General features: G+C 39.1%; 1 protein-coding gene across 4 annotated transcripts in view; it reads right to left on the bottom strand.

Annotated features, from left to right (window-relative positions):
- Positions 1–22,462, bottom strand: part of ACAP2 (ArfGAP with coiled-coil, ankyrin repeat and PH domains 2) — a 59,904-nt gene that overhangs the window by 36,670 nt on the left and 772 nt on the right. For all 4 annotated transcript variants that reach the window (XM_066193315.1, XM_066193317.1, XM_066193316.1 and 1 more), the window contains exons 2-4: positions 6,214–6,271; positions 3,721–3,840; positions 3,178–3,231 (exon numbers count right to left, since the gene is read on the bottom strand). In XM_066193315.1, coding sequence (XP_066049412.1) covers positions 3,178–3,231; positions 3,721–3,840; positions 6,214–6,271 — 232 coding nt within the window. The remainder of the gene's footprint in view (positions 1–3,177; positions 3,232–3,720; positions 3,841–6,213; positions 6,272–22,462) is intronic.

Genomic DNA, 22,462 nt, shown 5'->3' with positions numbered 1-22,462 from the left:
AATTAGATGAGAATTATTATTAAACCACTGTGTCTCTAATATCAAAATATAAATCCCTTCACAGTAGTTTTGAAATAAATAAAAGATAAGGGAGAAAATAAGGAAAATAACACAAACCAAACATCTTTTGCTGCTCTTTTCTTAAAGACTGTGCTTATCGGGAGAGATAAGAGCTCCTGGCATCTTTTTCTCTCATCCTGACAATATGAGACATGCCTAGTTTAATTAAAAAAAAATTATTTTTGTTAATTGTACAGTAATATTTCTGAAGAAACAACTTTGAATGTTAAGGAAAAATTTTTTTGGTTCTTATACTTTCACAATTTATTTGTGAAATTTGGTTCTTATAATTTCACAATTTATCAAACAATTTATAACAGACAAATAAGACCATAGAAAGAACACGCTCTTAATTTCTGGCAAAAATCCCAAAACCATGGATTGAAATTAATGCTGTAAATGTAACATACATGAGTATTTAATACCATCTCCTTTACATGAAATGTTTGTAGAAAAACACCCACTGCTGGACTACTAAAAGGAATGGATGATTCTTTTTAAGAATAAGTGATCGAAGCAATGCTTCCAAAATTTCTTATGATTTGGGAAGGCTGGGGACTGGTAGGCAAAATATAATCAACTCATTCGAATTGTAAGATGTTTGATATTTTTTTAAGGCCAAAGCACACCTGAATGTGAGACAATTACTATGTTCTCTTATGACCAAAAAATTATAACTGGACAATGAAAACACATTCTTTCAGCTTCACATCTGCCCTCTGAGTTATAGGATGGAATGGAACAGGTCAATGGCTACTGTACAAATCCTTTTGTCACTTCTTATTGTGCAGACAAGAGATGTTGCCTCAATTTCGAGCCTCTCTACACCTCCTGTTCTGCATAACAGAAATACACAAGGTAGCATCACAAAATTAAAGTTGGCTTAGTTAAACAGAATCTCTCATAAAACGTAAAGATCCTGAAATACTAAATAATTTTCCTAAAAAGCAAGTCAAAAGCTTAAAGTTTAAGGTCAAAAAATGTTTTCTTTAAATGCTCTCAGTCTTAGATTCTTTATTAAGATTTGGAAATGCGATGCTACGTAATGCTAAGTACTGACAGCAAAACCTTTAGTAGCTCATATCTCTTTTCTAGAAACACTGAAGGGCAATATGACTGAGTTTAAGCCACTCATTAGCAGAGGTACTGTACCTTGCATCCAGTCTCCATGCCTGGAGGTTTTCAAGACCAAAGCAACCTGCTCCAACATCATATCTGACCCTGATTTAGGCAGGCAGTCAAAATATCCGCACCTCCTGAGGCCCCTTCCAACCAGAATTGTATCTCCCAGTAACACATGGAAGAACCTGTTTTTATTTCCACTTTGAGAAACCAGAAAAGCAGACAACTGGAATAAAGAACTTCTTGACAAACTAGAAGTCACTCTGGGACTACTCCCACTGCTGACATTTAAGCTTGCCAGTGCCTGCGGAGTGCACCAATCAAGATCAATACCAAAAGATAAAACCAGATGGGAACACAAATGATTAGAGGACTCCCAGAAACATGAGCCTTGCATTCTGCTTACAGTAATGAAGAGAAAAAATGTGCTGGACAGAAAAATAGATATAATTTCCCCTAAAAGAACAGAAAGAAGTGCCCAGACCACAATCTGATTAGATTTACAGCCTTGTCAACATACTACCTTTCATACACTCCAAGTCTAAGAAAGCTGCTATTTGCCATAAGCTGTCACAGCTACTCCCCCACTGCTGAATCAGTGAAGATGCTGCATTGTCTGGTCCCTGGCCTTGTTTGTAGCAAAGCCTCACATGAAAAAACTGACAGTCATCCAGAACTCAGTGGCAGCATCTCCTACCCCTTCCATCCTTTCTTTCCTCTTTTTTCCTCTAGCTTTTCCCTCCTGATGTCTCTGTCACTTTAGTCAGCAACAGACCTGTCACTCTGAGCCAGGAAGCTCTGTTGAACTAAGCAGATTCAGAAAAAGCAATGCAGAACCACAACACATCGGCCAAAGCAATTGTGCCTCACTCCTCATGTTTGTGCCTTTGGTAAAAGCCACTGCGTTCTCACTATGCCTGAGCACAGCAAGGCCATGGAGGGGGAAAAAAAAAGCAGGACAGAACTCAGATTGGTCCTACTTAGATCTGAAAAGAAATCTTTAATATGGTTTGTTCTTCGCTTTCTGCCTCCAAACTGCCCAAAAGGGAGAGTTGTGCTATGCCAAATTTTACCAAAGCAGTGCAAGCCACAATCATGTAGAATAACAGCAGCAATAATACAGGACCTATGTCAGAGGTGTCCAAAAGAGCAAACCATAGATAAAAGACATGGTTAAGAGGGTAACCAGCAGTAAGAGGTGTGATGAAGAGGGACAGCCTGGGTTCATCTGCTCCATCTAATCTGCAGAAATCACTGACATGAAAGTAGTACTTGCCCCAGTACTGCTGCTTTGAACCTTTGTACTCCCTTCTCTCTACAACCCAAGAACCACTGTCCACTTACTCCCTTCTTTACAGTTTTCATTAGATTTGGTGCAGATATGTACACTTTGTATAATGGAAAAAAAATCAAACACAATGCTATCAACCTGCTTTTTTTTGCTTCCCTTCCATCCTAAAAGCATGCATTAAAAAAAAGCCTAATCAGACACTTTCAGAAAGCCAAGTTAACGCTAACAAACTTCCATTGCATTCTCTCTGTCTCGTCAATTTTCAAACTCCCAGTGGTATGAAAACCACATATTTTAAGCATCCTGCATATTTTCAGCACTTTGGAGACACTTCAGTTTGTTTCCAGCAATTTGCTGGGAAATTAACGAAGAGCAGTTGGGCCAATGAAAGAGAAGGAAAACAGAAGAATAAACACATCCTTTTGGCTTTCAGAATACAAGACCAAACTCTTCAGTGGAAAAAATAACAAATTAGTTTTCAACCCAGAGAAAAATGAAGTTTCTGATTAACTCTGACATGCTAAAAATTGCAATTAGTCTTAAATTCTAGCATTTTCTCCTTTCTCCACACTTGTCTAAATTTGCTATCCATTTAAACCATTGCTTTGCAAACACTATCAACAAGAAAGGCTTTACCATTAACCTATTATCAAATATAACTGGAGATGAGGAATCAGTGCCATGTTGCAGCTAGAAATACTCACATTATGATAATTGATCATTTCCTGTAAGGTGTCAGAGAACTTTGTCAAACTGGCCTGTAAACAGAAAATAAAAATGGTTTAATTTAAGCCCTACTAAACACACAGCACAAAAGCAACAGCTCACAGGCTTACAGCTTTTCAGCAAAGAACCTGGAAATTAATTTTCCTTATAGCATGATTTTGAGACTAAAACCACTAGGCTAGAAGGACAACATGGCTGGACTATCAAATAAATCTATTAAGGATACAAGCAACGAAAAAGTTACTTCTACCTACCAGTATATAAAATACCAAACTGAAGGAAAGCAGGAAAAATTCAAATTGACTAAAGATATGGGAAGCTCACATAATCTAAAACATGAATTTACAGTATTTAATATTACATATAGCCAGAAAAACTCTCACTCGAGAAGAGATATCAAAGAAAGAGGAGCAAAAAGGCAAATAATACTATAAACTTCAACTATTTCTCCTGTTAACTGTTATGTTGCACCTTTTTTAAGTTATGTTTCTCTCCCTTGACTTTCACCTCAAAGAACTTACCTCAACCAAGTTATCTTTACAGGAATATTGTGCAAGGTCTCGAATTCCATTCATGAACTGCTTGTTGGCTGTACAAAACGCTTTCCCAGTATCAATCATTGCAATACAAAGCTTCACCAGCTAAAATGAGTATAAAAAGAGAGATAAAGCAGAAGGTTTATTTTTGTTTGCTTTTTTACAGCATCATATAAACATGAACACATTGAGCTTAGTTAAGTCTACAAAATAAAAATTTCAAAAGTTAACTTCTCACCCTCAGATTCTATGAAAAGCTTTCTACTGTATAGTGACAGCTATAAAAATACTACTCTAGGTCAACAGATATGCTATTGGGAGAGTTACCACTCTATATAATTTTTTAAATTATTTTTACTTGATTTATTGTTAACTGAGATGTTGCACATATTTGAAGAGAGAATTTTACAGGGGCAAAGAGTACAGCAACTAAAACATAACTGGTTAGAACCCAAGCAAATGGCAAGGTTACTGTGGTTTCTGAGGAAAAACACCACAAAACAAACAAAAATGATACCCACACCAGCTGTTTCACCCTGAGACATTCAGAATACAGGCTCAGGAAAGCAAAAGGCTCTGTGCACAAGGCCAATGATGTTTTGAGTCACGAACGAAGTAGTCTCTGATGGCCTTCCATCCCTACCACTCACTGCTTCAGTCAGCACCTCAGCCCTCATGGTACGGCGGTCTGATAGGATGGTCCTTGGTATCTTGTGAGGGATGTTTTTCCAGTTCTTGAACCATTTATGCACTGGGCCATTAATGTAAGAAAAAGTGGTTACTGCAATTGCCCAGATGCTCTCTTGAGAAGGGGCACACTATGATTGAGTTCCCCCAGTCCTAAGCCAAGCTGAGAACAAAACCAGAAGACTGAACCCTCATCTCTGAAAGATTTTTCAAGGATGGTAAATAAATTTTCACAAAAAGCAACACAGAAGTACTTGATCCTCTTTGGGGGCAAAGAAACCATCCAAGCATCCTTCCTGCCTTAGTTACCCAGTAATTTTTATGTTGACTCAGATCCTTGGGAAAAATGGAAAGCTGAGCATGATCTTCCACATTCTGATGAATGTCCAAGTTGCTTGAACAATGGACAGAAAAAAATAATCACTATCAAGATTAACCTTTTTCCTTCACCTTTGCTTATAGCTCACAAGCCTGAACCATGTTTTCTTTCTTACAGAGAGGACATAACTGCAGACAATATAGCCCAAAGTCAAAACTGTGAGTCAATAAAACCAAGTTTAGTATGAACAACTGAGCAGAAAAAGTTACCAACCAAACCCAGACAAATTATTACCCTCAGGCCATAGTTGCTTCAGCTCACCCAAGAAGCTTGGCTTTCAACTCTAGTATTGTATTACAAGGCCCTGAATAATGTAATTTAAGGAATATGAGAATTCTTTTCCCCAGAAACAATCCTTTCAGACTGGTAGAAAAGCCAAACTTCCAAGATTGATTTTTCACATCCATTAAATACTCACACTGTTTGATCTATCAAAACAGAATGAACACCCCTACGGTCAGTAAAAATGTGTGTTATACTCATCAAGACTCATACCAAATCAAAATTAAGGATCTTGAATTTATTTTGCAAGAGCAAATTGTTAGATTATTAACTACAAAAAACTAGAAATATTATTACAAGTAGTAAAGACTAGGTCTTCAGGCCTGACACCATCTTTGTCTCCAGCTCTCTGCAGCCAACTCACAGCTGCAGGAAAAAAAGGCTGTATTCAAAAAGCAGTTAAGGAGGTAAACAAATCACATCTGCCTGCCATGTGAAAACATAGATAAAAATAATTTAGACTTTATACAGATGAAAGCCAAAAATAAGCCACTCTCAAAATACTAGCAAAGAAATAACAAAAGTTTCCAAAGGTGAGGAAACCAATAGACAGTAAGGAGCTGAAAGATGCTACATATAATTTTTTATATACACGCACAAAGCATGACAAAACACAGGATGAATTTTACAGTAGTCAAGTCCTCCACACAACAGTGAAGGATATATGTGGCTGCTGTGCCTCAGATTACCAACCACAAAGAGCATGAATTTTAAACCTCTAAAATAAAGAGCTCGCAGCTGTCCCCGCAGCATGCCGGTGCGGTGCGGTAAAACAGGCTCTGGGTGCAGCAGTGACGCAGCCCCGGCTTTTCTCTGCCGTGAAAGCTGAAGGAGGAGCAGCAGCTCCGCACGGGGCCGAGTCACAGGGGCACAGTGAGGGGCCCGCTCAGGAGGGAATGGCACAAGCCTCAGCGGGGGAAGGAGCGAGGTCACACCGCGATTCCAGCTGCCCGCTGCTGCTTCGCTCCAGCTCGGCCTCCGAGCCCAGCTGTGAGCTCCACCTGGACCCCTTTCCCCTGCAGAGCAGGGTGCTTGGTCGGCCACTGACACTTCCCAGCTGGCAACTTTAAAACAAAACCGGAATACGCTTTTTGATGTTTTTAAGAAGAAACGTTGAATTAAAAGCTTACCTTGTCAAGTTTCAGTTCCAGCTCTGTCACATCTCCTTCTACCTCTTCTAAAGTTGCCCTGCATGCATAAAAGAGGTTTTCCTTTAAAATTTTACACAAAAATACTCTGAGTCTGGGGAGAAGGGGCAGACACACATTCATTTAACTCATGTATTGCCATCACAGTTTTACTTAAATTTCAGCTATGAAACAGCATAGATTTTAAAGACCCAAAAGAATTCCAGGAAATTTGACAGTAAAAAGAAGAAAAACTACATCACTGCTAAAACATGGTCTATTGATAAAGATTTGGGATCAAATTTTATCAATCCTAATATTCATCACACCAAAATAGGTTTCTCCTGTTCTTGTATAGACAATAATATATATGTTTGAAGCTAACAACAAAGGAAAGAAACTGAAAGTTGGAGGGAATTTCCTTAACTCTTTTGGTGACCTGCTGGCTCAAACCTTCAAGTAGTGCAGCTATTTCATGAATAACCTTGCAATGAGATTAGGAAAAAAACCAGCACTCGCCATGTGTCAGTTAACCTGCAGGGAGTTCAGATGGCACACTTGATTAGACCATTTACCTTTAGTCTAGACTGGTCAAATCTTCCAGGCCAGTCAAATTTAACTTGCCAGTAAAAGCTGCTTTCATGAAACATTGCTAAAGCATAGCTTTTTTTTTTTTTTTCCTTGAAAGGTCATGTTTCTTTGGACACCTCCTTCCTTATTGCTACCTGAAAAAACAGAAGACTGAGGAGGGATGACGCTTTGTTGAGAGTCCATGAACATTGCTGCTTCCTCAAGCTATTGCCTTGAGAGCTGAATGGACTCATTTCTGGCAAGGAGTGCCCTTGCTGCCATCACAGGGTGCCCATTCTTTGAGTCATTCCAGCAGAACTGTTCATGGAGCCACACTGGTTACCAGTGGTAGCCCGTCTTGGGGAAAAAAAAAGTAATAGGAAGTTTTCTGTAATGCGTTTTGGAAAATTGGATCAGGCATTTCATATTTCAGTCCTACAAAAAACCCAGCTCTTCCTGGAAAAAGTTATAAAGGCAGGGAAGAATGATTTGGAGCAGGAATTTCTTAAGCCAACTTATAACACTGAGGAGAGACTACACAAAACCACAGCTTTACTGTCTCTTGCTAATTCCATTCTAGTTCACATGAGTACAAGCCAAGAACACAAAAAAAAAAAAAAAAAAAAAAAAAAAAAAAAAACAAAAAAAAAAAAAACCAAAGAGAGAGAAAGACTGGATCAGGCCCCAAGTTCAGGAAAAGCAGTTTTCTTAAAGAACAGTTCTGAAAAATGCTGCCAATTGCTTGCAGATCTCAGCCACTGAGCATGACATTCCCAGCTTTCGCAGATTTCACTACACATACTTGCAATTCCAGTTCTTGCACCTCAGTGCATTCCCATAGCTATGTCCTAGGTTTTATATCCAAGCAATCCCTGCAGCTACATTTTGGCTTCTCCTTCTTCGCTAGCTTCAGATCATGAAGGATTTCAGGCAACATCAATTTCTCTTTTACTTTCTTTTTTTTTTTTTCATTACTGATTCATTTCCATTTAAGTCTCTAGTTAATCTTGTTTCGGAAAGCATTAAAGAGAATTTAAAAAAACCCAAAACCCAAAGGAAGGAAAAGCATCTTAATATTTAGACTACAATTTTGTATTCGTTTGTTTATAATCACAGCGCAACAGATTTTTATTTGTTTCTTTGGCATTAACATAAAAGCCCGATTAAGTAGCTTGTTTACAGAACTGCAGCAAGATCTGATAAGAGTATTATTTTTTTAGTGTCTTTAACTAGCAAAGAGTTCTAGCTCCACAGGACTTAATGAGCTAAAAGTCTAAGACTCAAAATGAACAGAGATAAAGGCAGTTAGAGCAGGCAGAACGAAGACAGCACATCTGTTCAGTAATCAAACCTCTATTCCTAGAGGCAAATTTTAAGACAGAATAAGCTCAACTAGAAGAAGTAACAGCAGAACATCAAAAAACTGAAACAATGAAAGGTAGGTCAAGCAAAAAGAAGTACAAAGCAAAGGAGATAGAGGTATCATAGGAGAAAGGAGAGATACACCCCACTACCACCCAATTTATTGCAGATCTTTGAAATGCCACAGGCCCCTGAGGCACCAGGTTGGTTCTCTGGGCTATTTCCCACCACTGCTATTTGATGCAGGGATGGCATATCTGGGCCCTATAGCTGGATATTGATCAAACAGCTGGTGGGTTCCAGCCAAACCCCATTTTAATTCTGTTTCTTGGCATAGAAATGACTACTTTCACTGTTTCGGCATAGAAATGACTACTTTCACTGTTTCCACCACATAAAAACTAACAGAAGTTATTATCCTGCAAACATATTCACAGGTGTTAGTCCAATACTGGATTACAAGCACAAAAACAATGGAGAGGATGCCCTCAGACTATCAGAATATAGATATATTTATCCAATTATGTACTACTTAGTCACAAAAAATTGTCTTCATGTTTTCATCCTGAGCCAGCAATACATGAAAAACAGCTGATCTGAGCTGTGCTATGTTAATGCTACCCTTGTTTTCCTCAATGTAATACTTTTTGAAGCCACAGAACACAAAGGTACATTTCGCTGAAACATCTGTGTCAGGCATATAAAGTTCACAGAAAACTGTCATAATTCTGAGTAAGTGTCATGTCCACAGCCAAGACCCAGTGTCCAGCTATAAACACAGGAAGCAGTGGTGAAACAGCTGAGGACCAAGTGCCAGACCCAACATGTGACAAAACTGTTGCTCCTCAGTGAAATGGGAGCTGGGAGCAAGGTTTGCGTCACAGTGATCTCAGCCAGAAGGCTCCAGCATTAGGAACAAGGATCAAATCAGGTCCAGTGTATGAGTCAAACATCTGTGGCTTCCCAAGATGTTCAAATACTGCATGGCAACGCAGAAAACCAGAACAGCTGCTTAAGGGTGGAGGACAACTTTCATAAATGAGCAGTCTCCCATACTCTTCATGCTCTGTAATGAGGACTCTCAGGAATGTGTTTCTTTCCTCTGCTGTGACTTCTCTCCTCCACTACCCCCCTAAAACACAGTTCAGTTTGCTGGATACAGCTTCCTGCACAGCTGCAGGGCAGAAGGAATACAGGAGATGATGGAAGAAAACTCAAGACCTGATTTTGCAGCCTATTTAAAAAAGAATGATGTCCCCAGTTACCCAGCCCAGCATACATGAAGGACAGCTGAACTCTGACATCCATCACCACACTCCCTTTCAGTGACCAGCGAAAGACTTTCTTCCAGGTTAAGGTATTTGGAGAATCCCAGAAACCAAACAGAATGATGATGGATGAATCCTCCTCTAAAAAAAGAATGGGTCACTCAGACCACAAGCTGCAGACATGAGCTAAGGAAACAATTCATCCTGGAGTAATCCACTACACACTGCAGACCAGAACACCACACATACCGTGGCCACAGACAGGGGTCTGCAGGGCCTGTTTGCTCTCGCAGAAGAGTGGTGATCATCAGTGCTTTTAAAGTCAGCTCCTCTTCAAACAAAATCTAACTTACATGGAAGCCACACCCTGCCTTTAGTCTTTTGCTTATTCACTCATCATATTCTAGTTTGCATTTTCAGATTGTGTTCCTGAAAATAAGGAGACTGGAATCAATAGTCACTCTAAATCAGATGCTGAAAAACAACAAACTGGAGAGGTCAAAAGTGCTATTGGCAACTAACTAATAATTACTAATTCTAGAAATAGCACATCACTATAAAAAACATTCCAAATAACAAAAGCCCAATAATAAAGTATTTTCCAATAGTCTGTGCTTATTATTTTTTCTTTTAATTGAGAAAAGTTTTGATTCATTTCTTGAATGGACTTTCAGAAGAACAGGAACAAGTCACAAAATCAATTGCTATTCATTCCGGGGCTTTTGAATACATTCATATATTTGGACTCGTGAAATGGAAATAATGGATTTTTACCAGTGCAGTTTCAATGGCATTACTGCTAAAGTCTTGTCCTCGAATCTTAGAAAAACACAGCTCTCTTACTTGCACATATTCTATGCAGAACAGCTCCTTAATGCTCAACTTACACTTCACTAGAGATGACATTCTTTCAGCCAACATCCACTACACCTTAAAGACAGCTTGAAAAAAGAAGGTACTACTGAACGTGAAAATCTGGAAATGAGAAACATAAGTGCAAGATAAGAATATGAACCTGATGATTTAAAGGAATGTCTCCTCCTCTATGTCAGAGCCTATCAGGTGACAGATAGCAAAAAGGACAGCAGACATTAATCAGAGGAGAGACCATGACCTGTAGTGTGATGCAAAGGCAAATTAAAATGCAGGTGTACCACAGAAGATACTACACTTGCTCACCTGTTTGGTCTGGTTTGTCTCTTCCTCTGCCACTGCCTCCCTTTCCTCCCACACCAGTTGCACCTTCTGATGCAAAGCAACTACTCACAGATGAGTTCAGAAACAGCCACAGACAGACTGCTGAGGGCAGCCTCAGGCCAGGGGAACACACACCCCACTGTGACTGATGCCACTGGACACTGCCACTTTTCACTGCTCACCAGGGCCACTTGCTGGTCACTAGGTTGCAAAGGTCCCTGTCCACCAGCACAGCGTTGTTACTTTTCAGAGGAAGTCTTCACATTTGTCTGGGTCAAAATTTGGGAGTTTTGTACCTGTGCTTTCCCCTACCCTGCTGGATGGCAGACCTACCCTCCAGTTTCTCAGGGTTCCCTCCAATCACTGTGTACCCCATCTGATTTCCCCCATATACAGTGAGATACACAAAGGTGTCCAGAGGCACGTTACCCAGCCTGTCAAGAATGAATACAGCTGGTACATGTGTTATGGCATCAGACAACCAGAGACTAAAAAAGAAACATGACTTATTGAGGGACAAAGAAGGCAGACATGGAAAATAAGGCCTAATAACTTTGGATAACAGCATGGATAGATATAGGAAGAGTTTTACAGCTTATGAGATGTGTCATAACTATTAATATGGTCTGAGGAAAGAACACTGTTGCAGCCTGTCTTAGAGCCCATTGAAGTCCTGGTTTGGCACTGCAGAGTTTTTTCCCTGCTGGCACAGAGCCCCTCCATACTGAGGAACAGATGATGAACTCTCCCTGACACACTAAGATAAAATTCCTCATTCATGCTAGTACTCCTTACATTATTAATTCTTCAGTCATTGCCACATAACATTTTATCAATAGCTTGGAACAACTTCTACGTACCCTACATGCACAGTCGGGCTTTTAATCAGAAAGTTGAACCCCCACCCTGAAATCCTAGGAATTTTCTATGAGCTTGGGGGATTGAAATATGGATATACATTTCCTGAACAGAAGATTGTGATGTTGATGAATAAGCCAAGCTTTCAGGTACATAGCAAGCCCTATCTGCATTTCAAATTTCCCTGGAGAAACAGGAATCAAGCCCTCAATATTAAAAGGACCATTCCTCCACTCCTCTCAAGTCAGAATTCTCTTAGAAAATAATCAAATGAAATAAAACAAGGGTATTTACTAAATTCATAAAATTATTAAAGCAAAGGTCTGTTTGTAGGTATCACTTTTTAAGGTTGTCTGCACCTACAAGGTTTAGGTTCCTCAATAATTCATATGGTCTGATATAACAAGTTGGACAAATACTTTTAAGATGTGCACTTCACTTAATTTGTTCTTTACTGCTAGACTACACACAGCTCAAAGATAATGAGCATTATAGACAGTCTCTATCACCCAGTCTATCACACACAGACTGTAAGGACTTCTGTGCTACCTGCTGGACAGAAATTTTTAAACCTTTTTTTCTCTCACTCCTCTTTTGCAATAAATTGCCAGAAATGCCTAACAGTGCTATTTCCCCTATGGTTTTGCCTAATATTTTTTTCTCCTAAGCTTCTTCTAACCCTAGGACAGCCTGACAGTAAAGCCTAAGCAGGAAATCAGCAACCTGTTTCCTCCACAAAGAGTCTGAGAAGCAGGATTTTCTTCATCTTTCAACTTCAGTGCTTTGTTCATCAGAAGACAGCTGCTAACAAGATGGGGACACAATGGTGACCATGAAAGCTTCAAGGAAAAGAAGTTGAGTACACTGCAAGCTGATAAGAATGCAACACATCACAATACACATCCTGCATAACTCTTGACTAGTGATTCCAACATCCAAGATTGGGTCAAAAGCTCTTTAGGTGGACTTACTATCAGATAAGAAAGTAGGACTACAGTATCAAGATCTTGCAAAAAAAAAAAAAAGGGCAGCAGAAAGGAGCTCAAGGAACTGATGGTGTTGCTGCTGAAGAAGCAGAAGCCTTGCTGCTGAAAATTTGCCAACATCACAGAGCTGCTTTAATCTTTTAAATCTCAGCAGCTACCCAGGATCCTGAACACAGAAGCAGCAGATGGAATGAAGGATTTCAACATTTGAAAACTCAAGTATGTAGTAAGGTCAGGAAGTGGAAGCATAAATATAACCATCAAGTGCCCAACTGCAGAAGATACAAGATAGGACATCTAACAAATACACCCTGTTAGCCTCAAGATCTGGAGTTACCAGTCAGATGATAAGGAGTCCTGTCAACTTTGCTTATAAAAGCTGTAAGTAGTAACAGTCTGAAGAAGAGTGAAGATACTAATCCCTGATTTGGAAAGACACCCCTTATGCACCTCACCTGCAGCCAATGCAGGAAGAGTAAATATCACCATATAGGCCCAGCACAGCATTCTCAGGATCAATGTGCTCAGAACTGATACAGCAGCACTTCACCACCAACACAGGAAACCTCCTATACAGCACAGGCCACTAAAGGTCTGAGTACTGTGCAATTAAACAAAAAGATACCATGTAATCTTAGTATGAATCTTGTGTTAGCTTCAATTTGAGAAAAATTAGGTAGTATCTGGCCCTTTCTTTTTGTAACTCCCTTAGTTGCTAATTTAAACCTTATACCACAGTTAGAGGAGCACTGCTGAGTACATACCAGGATAAGCTGGCAAAGCCTTTGTAATCAGACCTCAGCACGTTTCACAAGAGCTGAGGACCATCAGCTGTCTACAATTCCAGTTTTATCAGGTGGATCTTCTTTACTGAAACCTGAGGAAGTTTCAGATTTGCTATGAAGACTGAGTCCTCAGCAAGTATTCACCCTTTATGTCCATTTCAGAAGTTGAGTATTTCAGTAATACACTTTCACAAAACCAGAATGCTCTATTTGACAGTAAGAGAGAAGGCAGCAGCTTTGTTATAACAAACAAATTCTGAACCTGAATTTTTTATTTAGATATATGGATCTTTCACTCAGTAACCTAAAGTGCATTTTACACATAAATTAAGAGTTTTACTGTTCCTGAATATTCAAAAAGCAGTTTGTTTGCCCTTTATATCTTTGCACTGAAGCAGCCAGTCAAACAAATCCAATCTCAAACCAAAAGAGTGCATTAGTATTAGAGCAGGACAATAGAGAAATATAGTGTATTCATGTTTTCCTCAAATTTACTGTTTTCAAATTTGTTTCCTCATCCCTTTCAAATGATAATGATAAACTTAAAAAAAAAAAAAAAAAAAAAAAAGAAAAAAGAAAAAAAAGCATTTGGAGTTTTATAACATAAAAACTACAAAATGCATTTGGTACACCCACAGCCCTGGAACTACTTTGGGTACATTTAGTATCTTTTCTCCCACTACTTTTAGTCATCAAGAGATGTAAAAGACCCTGGGATTTCATTCATCTATCAAAGCTAACTGCAGGTAAGCTATTTTTCAACCAAACAGAAGCTTACATATCCTTTAATTATTACATGTTAAAGGTTTTTCATCTCAAATCAACTGCAAATATTTTCCAACAAAATTTTGCAAGATTGATATTTACAATACAGTGGATATTTTGTAATAGCAGGCACATTCAATGCTTTCCCTTGTCATTTTTCATCATTCTTTTTGGGATAAATCTTATAGGATAGAATAAATAGACAGATACATTCTTCAAAATCAGGCATTTGACAAAAGAATTGAAGTTAAAGGAATACTTTAAAAAAATCATTCTCCACAAACTGGAGATTCTTCTGAACAATAATCCTGTAGATTCTTTTGAGGAATAATCCCATGGAGAAGGTGTGTAAATGTGTGTAATCTTTTTAAACAGAGCCAAATTTAGCAACATACAAATTCATCCTCAATGAAACATCAGATCTCAGTTGTGTTGAACAGTTTTTATCCTTAACAGCAACCCTGTCTGGCAAAGGCAGCGCAATTGTTCTGTTGTTGCAGTGTGCCTTATCTGATCAAATACTGGTATCTATGCACAGATAACCCAATTAGTCAGCTAAAGCCCCTTTGGAAATGACAGAGCAGAAACACGTGATTTCCAGGGTGCAGTTCACCTTATCCTGACACATATGGCTAAAACAAATCAAGAGCCACTTGGGATCAAATCTTAATGAAGATAAATAGTTGTAAGGAGCCTAAGCCTAAGATCTGGCTTAAGAGGAGAGATGGCACACAGCAGATGAGATGCATTCTCCTTTTCCTGTTTAAGGAAGTTAAGAAAGAAGGGGCCTAGGTCATTATTTACTAAACACTTTCTATAGACAGGAACTCCAACTTACATGACTGGTACAAGTCCAGGAAAGACAAGATAAAAGCTACATTTCCAGCTGGCCCATGAGTCTTTGCAGTGCCTTTTGCTAGTGCCAGTTAAGATCACAAGGCCCAGCACTGCTGCACCTACATTATTTTTCTTCTTCACCAACTTAGTTCTTATTTGGGTTGTCTTAAACCAAAAGTGTAATAACAGTATGTTATATAGAACCAATAGCATTGTTATAATACCACTGAAGCTCATCACAAGAATCCAGTCAAATGTTGAGTCTGATTACATGCACAAAGTACTCAAAACAAAACCCCCCAAACCCCACACAAACCAGATCTTTTTATGCCAAAAAAGACCAACATTCAGACACCAATAGTGCCCACTGAGCAGCAGCTTGAGCAGCAAGGGAGTCACTGAAGAACTGGAACCTAGGAAGGCATCAGAGGGAGAGACAGGACCTCCAGCGCAGGCTCACCCCAGCCACCACGTCTGTGCCAAGTGCAGAGGGATCCCTGCTCAGACCACAGGGACACAAGAGGCGCAGTGCCTCCCTGGGGAGAGTCCTCAGAGCAGAAACCCAAACCCCATCTCCCAGGTCATATTCCACATCTCTTTTTTGGCAGGCAGAAGGGATAACATTCATGGCCAGAACTCTGAATACAACACACTTTTCCTTTGTTCCAAAAGAAAAAATTGAATTTGAATTCAAATTTCCATCTACAACATGTCATTCTAAATATCAGTACTCTAAAATCTGTTATGTGATCTCCAGCATTACATAAGTTATACATATATTTAACAATAACTACAAGATCACTAAAAATTGAAGACTAGAATATTTCAAATGCACAGAAATGTGTGTTTGATATGCATGTTCCTACTTAAATTAACATCTGGCACACAGAAAGATGGAAATCTGCAATTGTCTTGCATAGAATATGGTTTTATAAATTTTAGCAGATGGAATACATTTCACTACATATGACTTCTCTAATTTTTTTGTATTATATCCAACTTAGAAACTTCAAAATCACACCATGCAAATTCCCACTAGCTCTCCTTTATGTTTAACAAGACAAAACCACTGGCTGAAGGCAGATCACAAATTCATGAAATGAAAAGGTAGTTTGTGCATGTGCACCTACTGTCAGATTCTTGTCCAAAACCACAATACAGCTATTTCAATGCCCATTAATATTGAATTGTGAACTACAAAAATTATCCAAGGGTATTGTGGCCAAATACTGCAGAGTCTTAAAATATCAAATAGATAACTTAAAACATCAGAAAGGAATCCTGATTCACAGAAAGACTCATTCCACACTAGTAAGTTTACCAGCCATCTGACAGGCACCTTCTCTGTTCACAATCTAATCTCATTCATAAAAGGAACTTGAAGGAACTATTTTGCAACAAATTATTTTCTTAGTCTATCACTGTGTCAATTTGAAAATGTATACATGATATCATCCATAAATCAAATTTCTCCTCACACAGGCAAAACAACACAACTGATTTACTCTAGGTCTGAGGCCTGGCTACTTCTTATACTCATAAAGTAAACATTAACCATAAAATCATTATGCTGCCACACACACAAGGAATCTTCTTGAAAAGATTGTTAGGAAGGCAAAACAATGTTTGAGTCCACCGGACTGCTTAAAATTGTCCAGTTTATGATGATAATGACAATATCTACTATTTCTCATGTTCATAATACAATCTTTTAGTCATGTGTAAGAGTGACAACAAAACCAGGATTTATATTCCCTCACACAGAAGTATGGAAAACTCCTGCATGTATTAAAATAACATTACAGTCCACACACTAATCTGCATGTCCTCCCTGTGGTCTTCCATTAGAAACAGCAACTTTAGCCATTACTTTTGTTACAAATCTGCCACCAGCAAAAAGCAAAGCACCTAAATTACTACCTAAACTCACAGGAATATCTAAATCTCAAACCAGCAGTATCTGCTCCTAGAGAACACAAATGCATTTACTCAGTTTAAACTTCTACACATGTTCTTAAAATGAAATGTACAAGTGAGAGGCAAAAACCCCCTAACTAAATTACTCAGAATTTATTTCTCTATTTCCTGCCTATGTAAACATGACACTTGTGCATTTGCATCACCCTGAGATACTAAACTGATTCAGGCAGCAAGGCCTGCATCATGACTGAGGCAAAGGGTTCTTGTCTATAAACAGTAACTTCTTCAGCCAATGGAAAATAGATATTTTCCTTTCCTTGTTTTTTCTCCTTAAACAGGTTATAAGAACAGAGTTTGCTTTGGGAATTTTTTAGAATTATTTACTCTAGTAAAAATTTAGCAATAATTGAAGCCATATTGTTGACTGCACGAAGTAAGAACAGGAAAAATGCTGACTAAATAATGTGGTTCTGAATATAAGGCTGTCAAGAAGCTAAGCCTGAAAAGAGATCACAGGATGCTGCAAACATTGCTGAAATCAGCACATTTACTATTCATAGGCCAACAGTTTCACAGATATGTACAGTGAAAAAACAGAGCCACCAAAAAGTCCATCTAGCCCAAGACACAGGTTTCTATTTTATAGCTGCCATCTTCCCAATTTATATTCTATTTACTGACCCCGTTTTCCAGAGATTTTAACATTGCTATTCCTCCTCTTCCAAAAAATAGAAAACTACCATCTCCATAACTTTAGTTCTTAATGTAATTACAGGAAATGTGCTTAGCCAACATAAATGAGACTCCAGGCTAAAGAACCAAACCTCTTCAAATCTATATTTAAAACCTGAAAGACTGTAAGGACATGGATAATTACAGTTCCATTGCACACATACATAAGTAAGCTGTCCTTCTAATTCTGCAAGTACTCATTAAAGATCAGTTTTACAGGCTTAATTAACATCAGTTCTTCAGCAACCATCCTGCTGCTGTGCTACAGCAGTGCTACGATAACATGCAAATTTTGTCACTACTCCACTATAAGCTCCCATCTCATTGTGGGTTTTTAAAAAACATTTCCAGATAAAAATGTAAAAAGACCAAAACTGAGAAAGTTAAAATGTTAAGTTCCCATTAGCAATTTAAGATACAGTTAAGATTTTTAAGTTTGCTCTTGTTTTTTTAAGTCATAATCAAACAATAAAGAAAAAGAATCACCATTAAAGCCCCTATCCTTTGTTATTCATAACAGTGCCAGCCAACTTATTTTATTATTTTAAAATTTCAGGTGCACTAACCAAGTGAAGACATCCTGATTTCAGGACACGTTTCTCTAATCTTCATTAGGAAGGACTGTTAACAATTTACTACTAAGTTTTGTCAGATTTAAAACATTTCAGTGTGAGAGATTTTGAGAGGTGTATTTGAGAGTGATCTTCAATGAACCTTCTTCATTCTTGAATGATTTCCCTCGAAAAAAATGCTCTAACACTGCACACTATGTTCAAATACATCCCCCTTTCTTCAGGTCAATAATTTTCTTAATGGACGTTTGAAAGGCATAGTTGCAGATCTAAAAATAAATCAGCTGTTGACTAGAGCCTGAGTAGAACAGGACAGTCAACTGCAATCTCCACGAAAGTGCAGAATTAGAAATTTAGACTCAGTTTAACTAAGTTTAACTCAACCAGACTCCCAGCAGCGTTGACAGGGACGTTGTACATGTGTAACTTACTGACACCCCACCAAGACTGTCCTCCACATCACTTCAGCTACAAAAACCGCACTTCTGGAGTCCCGTACAGGAAATTAGAAACGTTAACAACCACCTAAGCACTAAAAATGCTAAATGCAAACTCACAAGCAAATGCTTGGCAGCTTTTTCTTTTGTATCTTTTGTATCTATTTTCCTATTCTTCTGCGATACTTTCCATCCTCCTCTGCCAAGTGTGTTACAAACTTGCTTTTCAGTCCCAAACACCAAGGGCAAAAAGCCCAGACCAAACATTTCTTTGGAAATTTGTTCTATAACAGCTAGGTAAGTCTCAGCAAAACAGACAGATTTTGCATGCAGAGTTCTTGTTCTCATTCCTCTTCACACTTGAAACGTGGCTGAGTTCTCCCCCAGGCCCAGCCTCGGTGCTTTCAGTGGAGCCACATCCACCCAGGCGGTCTGAGCTTTAACCCAGGCTGAACACGAGGGGTTTTCTGCACTCACAGCACTCTTCCCACTGGAACTCAGCACTGAAAGGACAACCCTCCTGATGCTCCTGTTCCTACATTTCCTCCAGAAAGTAATGAGCAGAACAAAGTATATTGCTTAGGCACTTTTAATAAATTCTCCGACTACTGAACCTATTCCAAACAGGTTAAATAAGTCACTTTGTTATATTACTCATAGTTTAAGTGACAAAACATTTACTATTATTTGGGAAACAGATGCTCAGTGACAAACCTTTGGTTACACAGTGCAAAAGAAGAGAGAGAAAAAATACATTACAAATCTAGAAAGTCAGAGAGTGGCACAAGTGACCTCTTCAGTCTGCATCCCCTGGATAAGCGTGAGGTGCCCCTCAGCTGGTCGCACGCAGACAGAGCAGGGCCAAAGGCACAGGAGGAGAAAGGCAGCACCCAGCAGGGAACTCCGGGGATAGGCAGCCTCACACCACAGCCTGCCCACCAGAGCAGTGCTTCAGCTCACTCAAAATGGAACACTCCTCACAGGAGTCCCTTTGAAGGGAACACACTATAACCACAGTTCTACCCAGAAACTACCCATGAACGCTTTTATTAAGAATCGTAATTGACAACAGTTTCATCTATATTTTGATCTATCTCATTCACCCATCATCTGTTCTGCAGCTGAGGTCTCAGGAAATGAATAGAAAATTAAATGCAAAAAAAATGTAAACTTCAGCAACAGTGACAGATAAGGACAGAGAAATTCTCTCAAAACCACAGAGCTTTTTATTAAAGCATTTTTAAAGACTGGATCAGCCTGAATGTTTTTGAAGAGAGTTTTACAATTGCGCAGATAACAAGCAATTGAATTTTGCTTTTTCTGTTATTTGTTGTTGATCAAAATTGTTAACTGCTACTTAGAGCAGCTGTATTTCCACATCACTTAAAATTGCTTCTCCTTTATAGTAATTTAATTCCAGTGATTCATGTGGTTGCTACAGTGATACCTCATTGAGAAAAAATAAAAATGAAACAGCAATGTAGAAGTCTGTTCCATTAAACTGTGAGACTTAACTCTCATTGTTTAAAGGAGAAAGAATTATTTCACAACGCTATTTGCATATCAAACTACTGCAGGAATGCGTGATTATACACACAGAACTTGCCTTGAACAGTTCTTACTGTTCAAGGACTGCTCCAAGGCCCCTCCTCAGCCAACTTCTGCATCTGATGGGAACTCATTGACACATTGTAGAAGAACTGCAAACACATTTCCTCGCTAGATCTTTGGTCTGTCAGTGTTTCAGGAGAGAGGATCATTACAGAAAAGCATGTGATTTCAGTGAGATTATTTTCAAAGCAGGTTTAGAAAAAAAACATGACTATACATTTGCCAAAGTGTGCCTGAACTCATAGCCTTTCCCACTACCTTTAATATCAGTTCCTAAACATCAAGTCCCCAACTCCAAACTGATTTGGCACGTTGTAAGTTTACAAATAAGCCATTATTGCTTCAGGTTTTATAATTCAGAGATTTCTTTATCAACTACTGGAGGGAGAAAAAAACCACCTATGCTTTGTTATGAAATAACTCATCATGCTTCTGCAGTGAACTTTTATAGCTATTATTATCTAACCACATATAACCTCAACAGCTACAATCCATGGTCCCCTCAAAAGCACTTTTAGCAAGGAAACAGACCTTAGGTGCTGCGATTTGGGGGCAAATTAAACCTCAAAGCCAAGAAATATCAATATGAACTTCATGAGAAATAGATAAGCAAGAAAGAAAGCCACCTGGCTGAAGCTGCCTGTAGTAGCATGTTTTGAAAGATTTAAATAGTTCCCCATGAAAACAGCGATTCAGTGACTCAGGAACTGATTCACCCATGTCCTCCCAGTTATCACCATGACCACAAGAAAGTAACCTGTGACATTTCTATTCACTCCATAGCTCCCAACAGTTTTATTTAACAGCTCTGACAGGTACACTGACAGAAAGGACAGAGGTTGCACCTCCTGCTCAGCAAGGTCAGGAGGAAGCTGCAGCTCAGCTTTGCTACAAGGAACACAGAGCAAGAAGCTGCTTTATGTCCACACTACCCCCTGCAAGAACATAGGACTTTGTCATGACCTTGCTCTACATTAGTGTCTCTATCATCCCTCAATAGACCACTGCAGTAACCTTCATTCACAAGGTTTCTACTGTTTGGGTTGGGTAATTTATATGAACACTAGGAATAACCAAAATTATAACAGCAAATATTGATGACTAATAATGAAAGAGATGAACTTTTTCAGAAATATTACAGGAATTTTCCCTTGCAATTTTAACCATTTCCTGTCAGTTAAAGGTTGGAAGGATGCTCACTGGCATCAAGTGATTACACCATAAGGTTTTCTGCAATTTCTTCAAAGGTAGTAGTATCAGACTGCAAAAAAGACCATGAGGCAATAGAAGACCCTAACAAACTCTTTTCTCCTGTTTCTTTTCCTTGAAGGAAAGGAATCAGGAGGGGCAAAAGGAGAATGCTACAAGGTGAATTCAAATGAAAAAAAAAATTGATTTACCTTGAAGAAACAGCAGCACACTTCTGCTCACGAAGTTTAGTCACAACCTCTTGTTTTTTCAAGTGTATTTAGTATTTCAGCAGGGATGAGTAATTAAAAAAATGCAACTACTGGTATAGTTCTGTGGTTAAATTATGCCAATCAACATCTGCATTGCCACCAAATGGGATGGACCAACACTAAATACAGTTGCCTCACTAGCAAGCATGTCCAGCACAGGACAAAGTTTTGTGAAACAGCTAAGTCAATGTAGAAGTTTCTTGCTGCCCTAAGGGAGGTCTCACTCTCCACTGCCTTCCTCTAGCTGTGCTTCTGGCAGTGAAGTTTCCTCTCTCTACTTCCTATAAGCTTTGGTAGGTTTCACACCCACTGAGATGCTGACACAACTCACTAACCTGGCAGAGAAGCACCCAGTCTCTTCTGCCAGGGCACCCAGCTCACTGAAGGATCCAACAACACACGTCACAGTCACCAAAAAACCCGTGGGAGAAGCAGCCAGCGACAAACTGGCAGCAGAGGCAGGAGCCAAGGAGGGAAGAACAGGAACTCCAACTTCTGCCAAGGGTAAGCCATTCAACCAACCTTCCTTCTCCAGCTTCCTCTACATCCCAGAAACCACAGGATTGCTAAAGCTGATACAAAGAGGAGGCGTGAACACACAGCCAGAGAGCAGAGGAAGAGCAGTACTATTTGCCTCAACATCCAGAGCTCACCACAGAGCCACAGGCACTTGAGATATGGGCTCGGCATGGGACAGGAGGGGCACGGCAGTGACTCATCACGTCATGGAGCTGTTTGTGTCTCCACCATCTAGCAGGGCACAGAAAGTGGGTGTATGTAGGCACAGACCAGCCACACATCCCACAGAGAGGCACAATTATGTTGATTAGACACAACGGTGTAAAATATATTTACAGAATGGGTAAAAACGTAAGGAAAGACTGAGGGGAAA

Source organism: Chamaea fasciata, unplaced genomic scaffold (genome assembly GCF_029207755.1).
Source record: "Chamaea fasciata isolate MVZ Bird 193981 ecotype frontalis unplaced genomic scaffold, bChaFas1.0.hap1 SCAF_11, whole genome shotgun sequence".
Classification (NCBI taxonomy): Eukaryota; Metazoa; Chordata; class Aves; order Passeriformes; family Sylviidae; genus Chamaea; species Chamaea fasciata.
The sequence above is the reverse complement of the archived record's forward strand: the minus strand, read 5'-3'. Positions and strand labels throughout refer to the sequence as shown.